The sequence below is a fragment of the Sciurus carolinensis genome, chromosome 1, assembly GCF_902686445.1.
Source record: "Sciurus carolinensis chromosome 1, mSciCar1.2, whole genome shotgun sequence".
Classification (NCBI taxonomy): Eukaryota; Metazoa; Chordata; class Mammalia; order Rodentia; family Sciuridae; genus Sciurus; species Sciurus carolinensis.
Genome location: NC_062213.1, coordinates 9,761,641 through 9,778,171, shown reverse-complemented (window position 1 = coordinate 9,778,171; position 16,531 = coordinate 9,761,641). Strand labels below are relative to the sequence as shown.

Sequence of the window (16,531 nt, the reverse complement as noted above, 5' to 3'; positions counted from 1 at the left end):
CTTGCCCCATCTCCGTCATGGCTGAAGCAGGCTGTCTCAGCTGGTTTCCAGGAAATACCCTAAGATGAGGGGGATAGAGCTCTGTGCACAGAGCCCGGGATCAGCAGCTGTCACCAGCGAGGGCAGAGGAAGTGTCCCTGCAAGGCAGACGGTGCCGCCACTGATCCCCAGGAGTGGCCTTCAGTGTCTCTCCCTGCTGGGGTTGGGGGTCACCCCTGGTCTGTCCACGTGGGCTGGTTTGGGATGCAGGCTGTCCCTGGGTTAGGGAGCCAACTCCCTTAGCTCAAGGGCAGTTCCTGGAAAAGGACGCAGTGGAGAGTCAACGACTTCCCCAGTCGGGGAATCACACTCGGCTCTTGAAGGGAGCCCTGGGCAGTGCCCAGCAGTGTCCCTACAGCCACAGGCTTGGGGAGGGTGAGCGAGGTGGGGTCTGTAGGGACCCAAGGCAGCATCTCAGGACAAACTGATGAGTCTGCCCTGTCGTTGGCACCCGGGCCACCCTGCCTGTTGTCTGCCGCTGCTTCAAGTCACTCCTGCCCTCTCCACTTCTCTCCTGTCCCACTGTGAACTGCTTCGTAGAAGTGGCCATGCCACCGTTTGTCTTGGTTTTTAACTTCTGAGCCCCTAGGCTTGAGCACAAAGCTTGGCCTGGACAGCGGGGGCGGGGTAACCAGTCATAGATAGAGGGTTGGATGAAGGCACAGGTGACCTGGGAATGGAGGCTCTGGAGAGAGGCCCTGGGACTGCCTCTGGACATTGGCCAGCCTCCCTTCTCCATGTGCACCCAGCCTGCTTTCTCTTCCAGTCGCTCTGGACTCGTGGCAGTCCCTGGCCCTCTCTTCGGTGGCTGTGGACCCTTCCATCAGGGACTTTGACGTGGCCCACGTCAGCACTGCTGCCACCAGCGACTTTGCGGCCGCCCGAGACTTCTGCTTGTTGGGTGAGGAGAGTCTGCCCCCCCTGAGGGTGGGCGGGGCCTCCCCAGGGCTGCCTAAGGCTCTGACGTCACAGAAATGTGAGGCTCCAGGACAGCCTGGGAGCGCTGGGCGGGAGAGACCGGCAGGGAGGAGGAGGGCTGGGCAGGTGGCCCACTCCCCACGGGGCAGTCCCTACGCCTGGCAGCCAATGAGAGGCCTTGTTCCAGGGTGGAGGAAGGCCTGGAGGGTCTGGGGCTAGTGTGAGGCAGACACCATGCGTGGGTGCCGTGACCCTCTGCAGACGGCAGGTAGGCCCTGGGGACCAGGAGAGGGGCAGGTCCTCGGGCCAGTGTAAGACCTATGAGTAAAACTTAAATTTCAAGAGATATTTTTCAATGCAACTTGGAGAACTTTATACTAGACAGAATTACTCAGATGCATAATTCCTTTAAAGAGTTTTTAGCTATCTGTGGTTTTCAAACAAAAACTAGGTAACCACTTGTTCAGAATATTCCTCAAAGACTTTTAGCTTCTAAAGTGACTGAGGTCAGATACCATTTATACCCATCCAAGCTTCTGAACCCTTCTAAAATTCTATGAATTCCATGAATCTCCCCTGCAAGATTAGATGATAGTATGCACAAAACCATGTTTACCTTACAGAATGGGCCTCCATGTACAGATGTATCAGTTGTGTACTGCCCAACTCTGGGTGGTGCCATTCAGAAACTGGACTCTGAATAAGGCCTGCAGGCCATCCACTGATTGCCTAATCAAATGAAGCAGCACTATTTTCAGAGTTGTTCTTAGTACCCAATGCCATGAAGTAGTTTAAGTTGTCTAGCGTAATACCTGGCTTGCATGGTAAAGGACATAGTCCCTGCTGGCGTGTGGCTAGTATGTTACAGGGTGCAGAAGCATTCAGAGGGGACAGAGGGAGATGAGGATGAAGAGCAAGGCAAGGGCTAGACCAGGAAGAGCCCTGGCTATTAGGACTTCACCCCGAAGCCCACGCGGAGCCAGGGAAATGTGCTAAGCAGGGAAATGGCAAGAGCAACTTCACGAGTGAAGGGAGCAGCAGACGCCTTGCCTCTGCTGGAAGGTAGACTGAGGGGAGGCTGGGCAGACGGAAGGCAGGATGGACAGACGCAGCGTGCACACCGCCATGCCTGCTCGTACCAGCGAGGCCATCTCTGAGGCCCAGGCCTCACTCCCCGTCTCTTCTCTGCAGAATGTTCCCGCCACCAGGCCTGCCTGGTCACCACAGTGCAGGCCCGCGACGGGGGCGTGAGGTGCGTGTTCTACGCCGACACCCACAGCTGCACGCACAGCCTGCAGGGCCAGAGCTGCCGCCTCCTGCTCCGCGAAGAGGCCACCCACATCTACCGGAAGCCAGGTGAGCCTCCCCTGGGCCTTCGCAGCCGTTCCCAGGAACCCGTGGAGCTGGGAAGGACTGTGCGCCTGGCGACTGGTGGCACTGGCTTTGTGAATTTTAAGGGAAAGTTGGCCAGAGTTTCCCTGGGCTGGGTGGCACTCAGCTGGGGTGGACAGAGGAAGGTAGGGAAACTCTCAGCTTCGCATCGCTTTCGTTCATTTATTTTTTTGAGTTTAGAAGCCATTTCAGCCTTTGGATTTCTTAGTATAATGATTAAATAAGCCATGTTTTTATTTCTGCCTTGTCATGGCGAGCTCCTTCTCGTGCCTTGTCTCCTCTGGTCTCACACCACTCTCGCAGGCAGCAGGACCTGGGTTTCTCCGTCCTAGCCGTCAGGAGATGATTCCCGGGAAGCTGTTAGTGCCCTGATCTTTCTCAGCTAGGAGTACCAGGACAGGGACTTGGAGCCAGGGCTCCCGTCTCACAACGCCAGCCTCTCCTGCAGACCCACACGGCCTGCGTGCCACGTCATAAACACCCTGGAGAAGGAGGCCGTCCCCACATGAGCTGAGATGTCCCTAGATGGAAGAACCCTCAGGGCCAGGTGGGGCTCAGAGGCAGAGCGCTTGCCTAGAATGTGCGAGGCCCCGGGTGCATCCCAAATCCACGCAACGGAACAGCACAGAGCTTGATATGGAGCTGCTAGGCCTCAGGCTTTACAGCGATGAGCCGGGTACTGGGGAGGCTGGAGGAGGCCCGGGAGAGCAGCAGGCAGCACCATCGCTGAGCAAATCCCACAGCAGTTGTTGCCCAGGGGACACAGCTGGGGGCGCCCTCGGCACCAGACGCGTTTGTTGGAGAAAACAGGTGACCACTGAGTGCTGCCCACGTCTCCTGAGCGGGGGCCTCACATATTTTCCCTAAAGGGCCAGACTTCTGTTGTTGGGCTTCACTGCTACACCCCTCTTCAGCAAGCCTGCACCTGCCCCTGTAGCGTGAGAGCAGCAAGAGCAGTATGTCAAAGTCAGAGGCGTGACGTGGGCGTGACTGGGCTCCAGTAAGACCTTAGGCCAAGGCCAGGGCGCCGTTGTGCTGGCCCCACCTCGTCCTCCAGCACTGACAGCCTTCTGCTTCCTGGGTTCCAGGGACAGCCTCCTCTCCTGATCCTCCTGCACTCAGCCTTCTGAACAGAGGGTGTACCCCAGACCTGGGCAGGTCTTGGGCCTTATCTTCCATCTCCCTGGCCACTTACATTATTGAGTCAAGCTGGCACCAGTAGCTGATCTGTGTGATGGTTCTACCGAGAAATGCCTTACTTAATGTCAAGGTCTGAGTTCTATAGAAAAAAAATTAGACTGCTTCTCTATTAATTTAGCGTGACTGAAATTCCACATGAAACGCTCACTTCCTAAGTAGCAGCATACACACATGCGCCCACGCAGACACGTGGGATTTTCCTAGCCCAGCTAGTCACGTGTCCTGAGAATGTGGGTATTTTGGAAAGAATCCTCCAATTCTGCAAAAGAGTTCAAAGGGGGAGCTGCACCTCTAACATTTTCCCCAATTTCGATTTCACTGGGCAGCCTCGAAGGGCGGATCAAATACCTCCATCCACGGGAAAGCAGCTTGCGTTCCCTCAAAAAGCTTCAGCCTTTGTATTTTTCTGGCTTTCCTCCCATCTTAGAATGGGGCCATGTTCGTGAACCATGGCTGTTTCCTGCACAGCAAGAGAAAGCTCTGCTGCATTAGCACCACGGTCCTGAGGGCTCACCTGGGACCCTTGGATTTACAGCTGTAACAGGAAAACCCGTGAGAAGGAACTGGGGGCTGAGATCAGTCCTGATCTGTGGTTGAGCCTAGATCCAAAAACAGAAACTGATTCTTCCCATCCTGAGCTCCCACCGCGAGCACCGACTCACACTCCTGAGCTCTGGCAGTGGAGAGCTTCGTTCACTTTGCTTTCTGACTCTCTTCTCCCTCTTTCTCTCCCTCCCTGACTCTACCCTTCCTTTACTCCTTCCGCTGATTCACCCAACCATCCATCCACAACCATCCACGTATCCACACATCCATAAGGCCCTGCATCTGTGCATCCTTGAATTCATTCATAAACCAGGGCATCCGAGCACATGCCGCCTGCACGCCGCCTGCAGCCTCTGCCAGCCGGCCAGGAGCATCGCCATTTGTTCTTAACACCATTGGGTTGCAGGGGCTGCCCCCATACCTACCTCAGGGGAGGGAAATGCAGATTTCCAAGTTGGCCCAATAAGCAGTTTTCCTGTCGTGTGAGGCACAGGCGGGCTGCACTTCCCAGACCTTCTGTGGGTCTCCGTGCTGCCCCTCAGGGTCCTGAGGGTCCTGAGCAGACACGATACAAGGTTCCTCAACCTCAGAGCCCACTGACGTCTGGAGATGGAACATTCTTTGTTGGGGACGGGGCTGGCCATCTATTGTAGGGTGCTTAGGGTCTCCTAGGAGATGCTAGTAACGTCTCTCCCCTACCCTGTGACAACCAAAAATGTCTCCAGACGTGGTCAAATGTCCCCTAGGCCATCTGATTACAGTGAGCTCTGGGGAGGGACAGGCTTCTGCCTGTCTGTCCCCTTGCCCCACTCTTCTGTTTATCATCACTGTGACAGAGACATATGTCAGAAGGAGCAGTGGAGAAGCAGGAAACCTCTGTCTGCCGATTAGCTGAGAGTGGAGTCAGCAGACCAAACCTGCTCGTTAGCAATAGTAAGAGACTTCTGTCCACCACACGAGTCTCTCTTCACAAGTGTCCACCGTTTCCTTTGTGCAAGGCCCTTCATCTTGTGCGTAATCAGACATGGGCCTGTCTCAAGTCCCAGAGGGCAGCACTTGGCACTGAGCCCGGGTCCAACAAAAGTTTATTGAATCTATGAATAAGTGAAAGAAAGTGTGGTGGAGGAAATAAGATAGGGAGGCAGAGGGGCAGATAACCTGACTGGCTGAGGCAGGCAGGCTGAGCAGAGGTGGCAGGCGGAGGACAGGGGAATGGCAGGTGTGGGCTCTGTGGGGCAAGGAAGGTCTGGCCCAGCTGTGACTCATACGCACGCGAGGGGGCTGGTTCAGAGGGGCAAGCCCCGAGCCCACGTCAGCCTGTGGTGCCGGCAGGCCACCACCTGCGGCCCCAGCCTATTTCTCCACCATGGAAATGCAATCTGGCCCAGGTCCTCAGCTGCAGGGCTCGACTCTGCATCTTCTGAAAGCCCTTTTTATTTTGGTAAATTTACTGAAAACTCACTTGTTGGCAAGAAAATGACCTGGAAGTTCAGAAGAAAGTGTGCTTTCTACTCGTCCCACTGTGTAGGAAGAGCCTGCACATTTCACTGTGGCAGTCAGGGGTGTGTTTGATGAGGGGCCCCACTCCAGGTGTCCTGAGGGCTGGACCCTGCCCCCTGGCGTTCCTTCTGGAGGCCCCAGAGCAGGGTAAGCGTCTGGGCCTGGATCAGCCTCTGCTTCCCAGGGGCCTCGGCTTTGGGAAGAACCCAGGAGAAAATCCACCAAAAGGAGAATTAGTGCTGTGCTTTGCACGTGCCTGGTTCCTAATAAGGGCCAGAGGTCTCTGCCATTGTTTGAGGCTGCTGTTGACACTGAAAGTGAACCTGACTGCACCTAAGCTGTCAATGACGCCCGACATTTTTGAGGCACAAGAAACAGAGATAGTTTCTCTTTTGTGTAGGGCACATTCAGAATTCCTGAGACCAGGACTCACTGCTACCTCCCTCCCCACTCCCCTGCTCACTAGGTGTCCCTCTGCTGCGCTACGAGGAAGCGTCTGTGCCCTCTGTGTCCCTTGCCACCCATGGCCAGCTGCTGGGCAGGTCTCAGGTCTTTCAAGTGGGCTCTGCTTGGAAGCAAGTGAACCAGTTCCTTGGAGTCCCATACGCCACACCACCCCTGGCAGAGAGTCGCTTCCGGGCACCAGAGCCCTCAAATTGGACAGGCTCCTGGGATGCCACCAAACCGAGGTATGGGTTAAGTGCCATGATTTGGGTGACTGGTGTACTCTGATTTGAGCGGTGTGAGGGGGTGGGATGTCTTAGTAAGACAACATTAAATGCAGTAACAGGTGTGCCCCAAGTACCACTGGGTCAACCCTCTGTTGCTCATGTTAAGTCCACCCCTGGATGGACACCAGGGGCCTGTGTGCTCTGCTCCATGTGGTGATTCGGGGCACTAGTCTGGTGGAGGCTCTGCCTTCTTCAGCATTTTTCCAAGGTCTCCTGGGGAATTGCATCTGGAGAGGAAAGTGCAGCTTTGGAGATATCTACAGGGAGGCTCCTACGGGCCACACCTTGAGATGGGGTACGTGGGTCACTCTGCACATGTTTTGCACTGGTCAAACTTAAGCTGCCCCAGTGACTTCTAACTTTAATGGGGCTGGAAATACAGCATTGCAGAAAGCATAAATGAGCCAATGGTAAAGAAAAATTTAGAAGGCTCAAATCCCACCCCCCAATTGGTACAAAATTATGAAATGTTGCCTTTTTTTATCTTTTTCAAAAGCACTCATAACCTATCATTTCATCTTGTTGAAATTTTTCACTTTTAATAGCTGACATGTTGAAGAATAATTTCATGATGCTTTTCTAATTAAAGCACATTCGGCACACCTGTGAAGGAGCACCCACTGTGGGCCTCTGCCCCCATCTGCCCTCCCCTTCCAGCGGGCCTCACACGGCTCTGTCCCCAGGCAGTTGCATCCTCCACGTCCACTACTGACTGTGGCTGGCCGCTGAGCAGGTCCCCAGGCCTGTGAGCGGATACAGGGATGGGCTGACCGTTCCTGAAGTGGCTCCCAGAAGAGAGATAAAGGGCTCCCTGAAACAGTGGCAGCAGGATGCAGAGGAGTGTGGATTCAAGTCTCCTGCACCTGGGAACCAGACGCTGATCAGAGCACCTTGTTGTGCCGGACACGCCCACTAGACAGATGAGGCCACGGGGTCCCAGAGGCCTTGAACAGACAGTGATGGAGAGCTTGGTCACTGTAGCCCAGGGCCACTGAGGCTTGGGGGCTGAGTCAAGTGTCCCCTTGGGCAGATTTCTCTGTGCTGCTTTTAAACCTGGTCCAGAAGGTGGTGGTCTCAGGATATGCTTGAGCTGGCCCCCGACTCAGTGTATTGGCATGGAAAGCCGGCCAGACACCTCCGCCCAGACAAAGGCCTGCATCCTGGAGCAAGGAAGGACCAAGGTCCTGAGGCGCCCGCTGTGCCCTTCTCTATCTTGGGCCATTGGGTCAGCACGTTTCCCTCTGGGTCGGCACGATGTGCCTGGGGAGCATCCCTCCACAGGCCAGCCGGAGATAGTTATGGGCACCCACTCTTCCCTTCCCTTCGCTGGCCACTCTGTGCTCTGAACCGGCCCCGTTGCCATGGAGTGGGTAGGATGCCAGGCCTTTGGGATGGGGTGGTGGGTGGGCTCTGGCATGGATGGAAGGTGGGGAGGGAGGATGGGGCATTCCTGCTTGGTTTTTCCCCCTGGAAGTTACCAGTTTGTCTCTGCAGGGCCAGCTGCTGGCAGCCGGGCACCCCGACACCCACGCCTCCTGGAGTCAGTGAAGACTGCTTGTATCTCAATGTGTTTGTCCCCGAGAACATGGTGAGCTCAGAGTGCTGGCTGTGCTGGCCCCCAGAACGCACCCCAAAGAAATCCCAGCCCTGCGGCTCACCGCCCTCTAGGAGGAGGATAGGCGGGAAGAGAGCGAGCCGTCAACGTAGATAGAAACATTTCTCCCATTGCAGGTGCAGAGACTGAAGCTGAGAAGGGCTAAATGACTTAAGGACACGGCACCTGACGGGAGGGCACGGGGCCTTCTCCTGATTCCAAACCCCAAGCTCCATTGCTTAGGGAAGTTCCTAGTCAGTGACAGTGTGCCATTTCTGTCTCTGGCTATTTCCATGGCCCCATTCGGGCCCTGGGCGGGGAGTCTTGACTCTGTGGGGGTGGGCAGCGACCCCAGGGATAGGCCCTGAGGAGGAGTGGCCAAAGCCTGGGCACTTTTGGCGTTGTGTTTGCAGAGGCTGAGCTCCAGCCCATCCTCTGTCCCTTGCCCACACCATCAGCAGGGCCTGCCAGCTGGCATGGCACCCAGTAGGGATCACTCAGGGGACTTTTGGAGGGGTCAGAGCACATCTCTGACCTGTGGGGCAGCCCCGACCCAAGAAGACAAGACGGCCTGAGCTGGCTTCCTGTGGCGTGTTAGGTCTCAACTTTGAAGACTAGTTCTACCAGTGGCAGCACCTGAGACACAGCATCACTGAGGAAGCTTCTGGAGAGTGTGATGGAGGAGACAGGGTTGGGTCCTGGTCAGCCTCTTCCTCTCTGTGACTGCACCATGTAGTTTGTCCCCAGCCCTAGGGGATGTTGGTGCCTCGTGGTGGGGAGGCAGTGAGACAGTCCAGGTGTGAGCACTCCTTAGGGCCTGAGAAGGGGTCCAGCATGGAAAGAGCCCTCCACAAGCTCTTGCAGTGGAAATGGACCAGACCTGAACAACCCCCAATGCGTGGACGCCCTTTGCCACCCCGCAGGCCCCCAACGCATCAGTGCTGGTGTTCTTCCACAACACCGCAGAAGGGCGGTTGGCGATCGATGGCTCAGTCCTGGCTGCTATTGGAAACCTCGTCGTGGTCACTGCCAACTACCGAGTGGGTGTCTTCGGCTTCCTGAGTTCTGGTGAGTTGCTGGTGCTGGTGGCTCTTGGTCAGCTTGAGTAACGAGATACCCAAGACAACTTACTTATAACGGGGAAAGGTCCACTTTGGCTCCTGGTTTTGGAGCTCCCAGGTGATGACTGGTTGGCCCTGTTGCTTTGGGCCTGTGGTGGGGAAGCGCATCATGGCGGCAGCTGTGGCAGGACGCTAGTGCTCACCTCGTGGCCAGCAGGAGAAAGAGGAAGAGGAGGGTCTGGCGCCACAGTTCCCTTCAAGGGCACAGCCCAGTAGCCTACTGACCTCCCCTAAGGTCCCACCTCTCAAAGTCTCACCAATAGTGCCTCCTGGGACCTAGCCTTAGGGGGCCCCTCAGGACCCAAACCACAGCAGCGCTGCTGCCGAGCCCTGAGCTGAGGCTCCCTCTGTGCACATGTTCATCCCTTTCTCTCGAAGCCTCGGAACCTCACTGCCTCTGTTTCTCCTCCAGCCCAGCTAGGCATATGGTGGGAATTCTAGCATATTCACAGGATCCTGCAGCAATACTGACACCCGTGGATGAAAACAATAGCTGTTATGTTCTGAGGACCGAGTGCGTGTCTGAAGCTCTCCGGGCACATTTCATGTTTTGTCTGGGCATTGTGTGTGCGTGTCCCTGTGCATCCAGAAGAGAACATTGAGACCCTAGGGGTTAGAAATTCGTTCAAGGTCATATGGTTAAGAAGGGGCAGAGCCAGGACCCATCAGGACTTGCCTTTCCCTGGCCAGCTCCAAAAAGGGGGTTCCAGCTCTTCTGCTATGGAAGCCATTGGGCGAGGAGTGAGGGCTGTATCAGTAGACTTACTAGCACCTCCCTTTATTTCTGGTCTCACAAACCTGAGTATCACCCTGGTCACACCCTCCACTCTGCCCACCACCTGCTAGGGCAGAATTGAGCCTCACACCCACCCACACCCTTGCCATCACCTCTCCTTCACCTCAGCCACCACCCGCAGTGGGAGAACAGCAGCCCTGGCCCTGGGACTTGGGAGCTGGTGGCCAGTGCTGCCCCTCGTTGGCTGTGCCACCCTGGACCAGCCCCTTACTGTCCCCAGCCTCATTTTCTTCTCTGTAAAATGGGAATAGTTAACCCAGCTTCCAAATTTGCTGGGAGGATGAAGTGGGAGGGTACATGTAAGAGGCTTTGGAAGATGGTGAGGGATTTATGAGCCCCAAAGATAGGGGCTGAACTTCAGCTCTGACCTCCAAGGCTCTCAGTTAAGACCCAGAATGTCACACGTGCTAAGTATGGATGGACAAGCGAAAGGGCTGGAAGGAAAGACTGCACTGGACTGTGTGAGCCGGTGGGCACCCAGTGTGATCAGACCCAGGGGTGCTGAGGAACCAGGGCTGGGTATGCCACACGGCACAAAGCCTGAGAGCCCCAAAGAAACTTGCAGGCCTATGCAATGGGAAGCCAGGGATGCAGTGTGGGAGACGAGATTCCCTGGGGGCACAGGACTATGGAGGCCTCAGGGTGTGGGGGGCGTCTTCTTTCCTGGCTCTCAGTTCTCTGAGACCTCAATGGCCGCAGGACACCAGTATGGGAACTGGGGTTGTATGAAAGACTTTGGGGAGCAAAAAGAACTTTTCTCTTGTGACTTTGTTTTCTTCTTCAAAGAGAAGAAACTCGACAGGGTGTGTCCTCTAGGAACACAAGCTGAAGAGGACAGGTTGAGCCAGAGGGCCAGGGAGCAAGAACTTGCCCCAAAGGGGGTCAGCTCTGACTTCTAGAGTGCAGTCTTGTTGAGAATCCATGCTCTTCCAGAGCGGCAGACACATTTCAGCTGCCAGCATGGGCGGCCTGTGGGGAGGCCATGGACACTTCCAGAACACCCACCCCTCTCATTCCTGACCTGCTCCAACACTGCCTGATCGTTTTACTCAGAGGAAAACGTGTCAGAAACAGAGAGGAAACACCACACTGAGCGCCTCCCTTCCCCAGGAATTTAGCAGGGTGACCTCCTTTAGTTCTCAGTGGCTCTGCAAGGTCAGGATCCTGTGACCATGTCACAAAGGAAACTGGGAGGTGGCGAGGTTACGGACCCCTGTGGCCCACAGTCACAGTGCCGACTGGGCATCAAACTGCTGGTCTACACCCACACCCAGAAATACAAGCGTGACTTGCTCCTCGGAGGCCTGGAAACACCACCGGACGCAGAGTTCTGTAGGACCCTTCTGCTTCCATTCAGCCACAGGGATTTGCCAGCTCCGGTTGCCTGTGTGCCTGAATTTTCAGGTGCCTCCTTCCCTTCAGCCCAAGAGGTTGGGATCCTCATCAGATCCAGCAGCAAACTGAGAATGCAGACCAGGGTCACTGAGGTGCAGCCAGGCTGTGACACGGAGAGGTCTCCCAGGGACCTCTGCTGCAGCCGCAGGTTGGTGGCAGGGCCTCCCAGCATAGCTAGCTAGCCTCCTGGGGCCACAGAAGGGCCAGTGGCAGGGCTCTGGACGCCAGCAGTAGGCAGCGGCTCAGCATCTGAAGGGGCACTCCTCCAGCAGAAGGGAAAGGGGCGGGCCTTCCACCCCAGTTAATCCCCCCAATAACCCTGTCACCAGCTACAACTGTCCCCTTTGCCATTAAAAAAAAAAAGTTCCCAATTTTTATCATGTAGAGAAGTTTTACAGAGAAATCAAGCAGAACCTACAGAGCATCCCGCACGTCCCCTCTCCAGCCGTTTCCCCTGCTAGTGACACAGGCTTTGGCATAGTGCTTTTGTTGCTGTGATAAGCCAATAGGTTTATTCGCTATGTGCCACCGTTAGCCGACCAAGGGCCCACTGTGTTGTACAGTCTACAGGTTTATAGGTTTTGCCAAATACACGATGCCACAGATCCCCGTCCCAGTCTCCGACAGAAGGGTCTCTAGCCCGGCTACTTCCCCGGGCTTCACCCACTCACGTCGCCCTTTGCCACTGCACACAGTTGACCCTGCGCTTTACCCCACAGGATTGGAAAGAGCTGGGCCACCCCTAGGGGTGCTGCGGGAGTGCAGGCTTCGCATCCCAGTGGGGCAGGGCCCAGAGCCACCTCCTTGCTGTGGGGGAACAGGGCGCCCTGGGCAGTTCCTTCCCTCTGTGGCAGGAAGGTGCTGAGCCTTGTGAGGTGGCTCAGCTGAGCCTGGTGCCCGGAGCTCCCGTGTCAGTCCCTGTCCTCCCTCAGACAGGGCTCTTTCCAGGGGGGACGTTTCCTCATCCCAGCCCAGCCCCTTGTCCATGGCCAGTCCAAGGCTGCCCCTGACAGCAGCTGTCCCTGCCCTTCCTGAGCCAGGCCAAGCAACCGCCCAGGTCCACAGCATCTGCTGGGGGACCCCAGAGTGAAAATACCCCCCGGAAGCCCCCGTGTTGAGAGGAGGCATGTTTTAAAAGAAAGGAGGGAAAAACGAAAGCCGAAGTTCCCTCCAGCCCGGCCAACTCACGCTCTCTGCGTAGCAGAGGAGCCACGCCCAGGGTCTGCAGGGAGCCGTGGTTCCTGCTGACATGAGGAGGTGGACAGGAAGTAAGGGGTGGGAGGAGGGCCAGGGAGGCCATCTTCTACAGCCGGACCCTATGGACGGGGCAGGCCCCTAAGGGCATCTGACCCCGGCGTAGGTAGCCTTCTTTGACCCCAGTGGTTGTCCTCTTCTGACGAGGCATGGTAGGGACCTGGGGTTGGGGAGTGCAGAGCCAGGGGAGGGGGCAGTGGACACTGGGTCTACGGGCCCTCCACAGGGTGTGGAGCTGAGGAAACGTGTTTTGGCCAGGGAGCAGGTCAGAAGGTTTGGCTGACAGCGTAACCACACACTGCCATGACTTCATCCTCCCTGGGCACTCGGGGGCCTCCAGAGAGGGTCTGCTATCCCTGTAACCAGGAAAGCAGGCAGAGAGCCTGGCCCCAGCGGGCGCCCCGCACAGACACTGTTTCTGCTACTGAAGACCAGGCAGCCCTGCCAGGCGTGCTGGTGAGACACTGTTGGGACCTAAACCAGTTTCATTTTACTTAAGGGAAGAACCACATCTTCCGTAATGCACTATGCCCGCACAGTCCTGCTGCCGCTGCAACGTCAGTGAGTCCAAGCTGCATGACGGACGCTCCCCCTGTTTTGTGGAGCGGGAGCAGAGGCACGCGGGTGTTAAGAGCTGGCGCAGGACCCGCACTCCTAGGAAGAGGCATGGCTGAGGCCGCAGCCCACGCAGCCCTGCGGCCTTCACCAAGTTCTGTCCATAAGACTGGCTCCTGCTAAGGGGCTTCTGTAGTTGTCAGAGATACTGGTGAGCAGGCAGAGCCAGTCAGAACAGAGAGGGGATGATGGAGCATTTGATGGACTGTGTACAGCGATGGTCCTGCCCCTGGGACGGAGCGGGGCTGCACGTCAGCAGGAGTGTGGAGGGTGGGCTTGTGTGACAGAATGAGGTGGGGCTGGCATGGGACCCTGAGGAGGGGGAGGTCTGGGGCTCAGCACCTCAGACAGCAGGGAGCACCGTGGATGTGACGAGCGGCCCCGGGAGCCAGAGCCCAGACAGGTTGCCCCAGATCTGGAGAGGCAGGAGTCCAGTGTCGTGCAGGGGCCCTGAGGCTGTCACCAAGGCTGTGCCAGCAGGAGCCTCATAAGTAGGCACTTAAGTTTCTCAATACCATCACAGATTTGTCACAAACGTCTGTGGAATTGGGTCGAACGCTTGGACGATGAGCTCTGACTGTGACTAGGATTTCAGTCCCCACTTGATCCCACATTCACTTCTTGTGTCTGGGCAGCCTCCCGCTCCCGGTTTCTGCTGTTCCATTGGAAGGAAGGGGCCAGGTCGGTGAGCTCACTGCTGCTCATAAGGGCTCCGCAGGGGGCTGCATGCCGAGCTGGGCTCCAGCCTCACCTCTCACCCTCAGCAGGGCCAGCACCAGGCCCGGCATTGGAGGGAGCCGGCTCTTACTTGTTAGATGAGTGGCCTCTTGCGTGGCCCCACTCTGGCCTCCCGGAAGTCTGTGGACTCAGTGTCAGCCATGGCCCTTAGCACATCACGGGAGATGGGTGTGTGGCAATGGATGTCAGGGCCATTCCCTCCTCATTGTCCCCGGCAATGTGGGTGAGGAGGTCCGCAGAGCAGTTGGTGCCCTGCTCTCCTGAGTTGCCTGCGACCCTGAGGAAACAGAATCCTGCTAACCAGGATTGCGGTCTCATGGAGAACTGCGAGGGACCTGGGCTCGGGGGCTCTGGGCTGCCCATGTGGGCAGGAGAGACATCTGCCCAGGTGGAACCTGTGGAGGCTTCTGAGAGCCATCAAGAAAGACGTGTGCGAGCCTCAGGCGAGAGCAGCAAGGCCTGGCATTGAGGCTTGACAGCAGGATCAGGTCCTGGCAAAGTTGGATGGAAAGCCACTGGAATCATAGTGACCAGGAGGTGGGGGCAGGCGGTGTCCCTGAAGCCAAGAGAAGAGCCTGTTTTTGTATACTTTTTTGTGTGTGTCTGGATTATTTCATTAAAAAGAAATAGTGAGGGGTCTTCCCCAAGTAGTTTCTGAATTCTGTAACAAAGAAAAGAGGCGTCACCTCAGTTGCACCCTATTAAGGCCAGAGAAGACGAGGCAAGGGAGGGACTGGGATCCCCAGCCCCCACCTGGCTGGGCCACTGTTAGAGAGAGCCCCTGGCAGCTGGCAGGGGTGGTCTTCTTCCCTTGGGGGCCAAGCCAGGTGGTGGAACCAAACATCTCTGCCTCGGATGAGGGCAACTCCCTTAGGAAGTACCCTGGGTCACTGACGGGAGAGCCGTGCTCAAGGTGAGCGTGTTAAATAAGCCGTAGCTAGAAGCCAAGCCAGCTGCCTCTGATTCCGAAGCCCATGTCCTCCTGTTGTCCCTCACCATATTTGGAACCTGTAATCCCCTGGAGGAACCACAGTCCTGACATAGCACCATGGACATTAGACCTGGAGTCGTGAAGTCACACAGGGTGACCCTCTTGCTCCTCTTTGCAGGGTCCAGTGAGGCAACTGGCAACTGGGGGCTGCTAGACCAGGTGGCAGCGCTGACTTGGGTGCAGACCCACATTGGTGTATTTGGTGGGGACCCTCGGCGTGTGTCCCTGGCAGCAGATCGTGGCGGGGCTGACGTGGCCAGCATCCACCTTCTCGTGACCAGGACCACTGGCCTCAGGCTCTTCCGGAGGGCTCTGCTGATGGTGAGTGGCATGTCCTGCCTGCAGTCTGCTCTCAGGTGCTCACCTGCCTCTTGAGACCACTTGGCTTCAATTGTTTGATCTTCTCTTATCCTTTGTGCCACGTATGAGTCCTGCTGTAGCCATCTTTCCAAGTAGGAGCGGATCCAGGATGCCGAAGGGCCTCCTCAACTGTTTCCACTCCCATCCAAAGTGTTAAACATTCTAGATGGTGGAACCCCAGGTGGAAGCTCTATTTCCTGGGAGAGCTTCTCTGCAGTTCAGTGTCCATGATGATGATGGTGGTGACAATGATGGTGATGATGGCAATGATGACGGTGATGATGGCAATGATGACGGTGATGATGGCAATGATGACAGTGAGGAAGACGATGACAGTGGTGGTGATGAAGATGATGGTGATGATAGTAACAATGATGGTGATGATGGTGACAATGATGGTGATGATGGCAATGATGACGGTGATGATGGCAATGATGACAGTGAGGAAGACGATGACAGTGGTGGTGGTGATGGTGATGAAGATGATGGTGACAATGATGGTGGTGATGGTGGGGGTGGGGGGTGGGATGATGCTGATGCTGACGACACTTATGATGGAAGAAATAACCTGGTTGTTCAGAGCATGAGCCCTGATGTCTCTTGTTCTGCCATTGATCACCTTCAGATTTCACTGAGCATCCAGTTTGAGCAAGGCATCCAGTGCTGGGCACTGGCAATGCCATGCCAAACATGCATGTCCTGCTTCCCCTGCGGCTCAGGGTTCCTGGGTCCTGGGGCGCAGCACTTGAAGAGAGCCCCAAGCACAGGGGAAGGTGCAGTGCTGGGGAGGACTTTCCTGGAGAGGGAATGACCTGGTGACAGGGGAGTCCCGGAGGAGGTCCTGGCGAGTGGTGGTGTGGAGGCAGAGGAGTCAGATGACTCTGCACATCCTTTGTTTCGTCCTGTGTGTGTCAGGCGATAGCGAGGGTTTTGCTCACTGATTTGTCTGTTTCATTTTATAATTCAACCATTTTGGTGGCACTAAGTACACTCTCAGTTGTGTGACCATCACATGATCCATTGTCAGAACTTTCCATCATCCCCAAACAAGACTCTGTACCCGTTAATCATGAACTCCTGTTCTCCCCACCCGTTTAGCCCTGGGAACCACTGTTCTAGCCTGTGAATCTGCCTATTCCCGGTACCCAAAATTAGTGGGAGCATGTAAGATTTGTCTTTTTGTGTCTGGCTTATTTTATTTGTTGTAATGCTGTCAAGGTTCGTCCATGTCGTAGAAGGCGTCAGACTCTCCTCGTGATTAGGGCTGAACCTCGCTGCACTGTGTGGATGCGCTGTGTTCTGTCGACCCATCCGTTCACAGTTAACAGACCCCTGGCTGCT

General features: G+C 56.1%; 1 protein-coding gene across 1 annotated transcript in view; it reads left to right on the top strand.

Annotated features, from left to right (window-relative positions):
- Tg (thyroglobulin) overlaps positions 1–16,531 on the top strand; it is a 222,849-nt gene that overhangs the window by 118,489 nt on the left and 87,829 nt on the right. Inside the window, 6 exon segments of the mRNA XM_047522972.1 lie at positions 806–940; positions 2,149–2,313; positions 6,062–6,284; positions 7,821–7,914; positions 8,844–8,988; positions 14,949–15,151. Of these exon segments, the coding sequence (XP_047378928.1) occupies positions 806–940; positions 2,149–2,313; positions 6,062–6,284; positions 7,821–7,914; positions 8,844–8,988; positions 14,949–15,151 (965 nt within the window).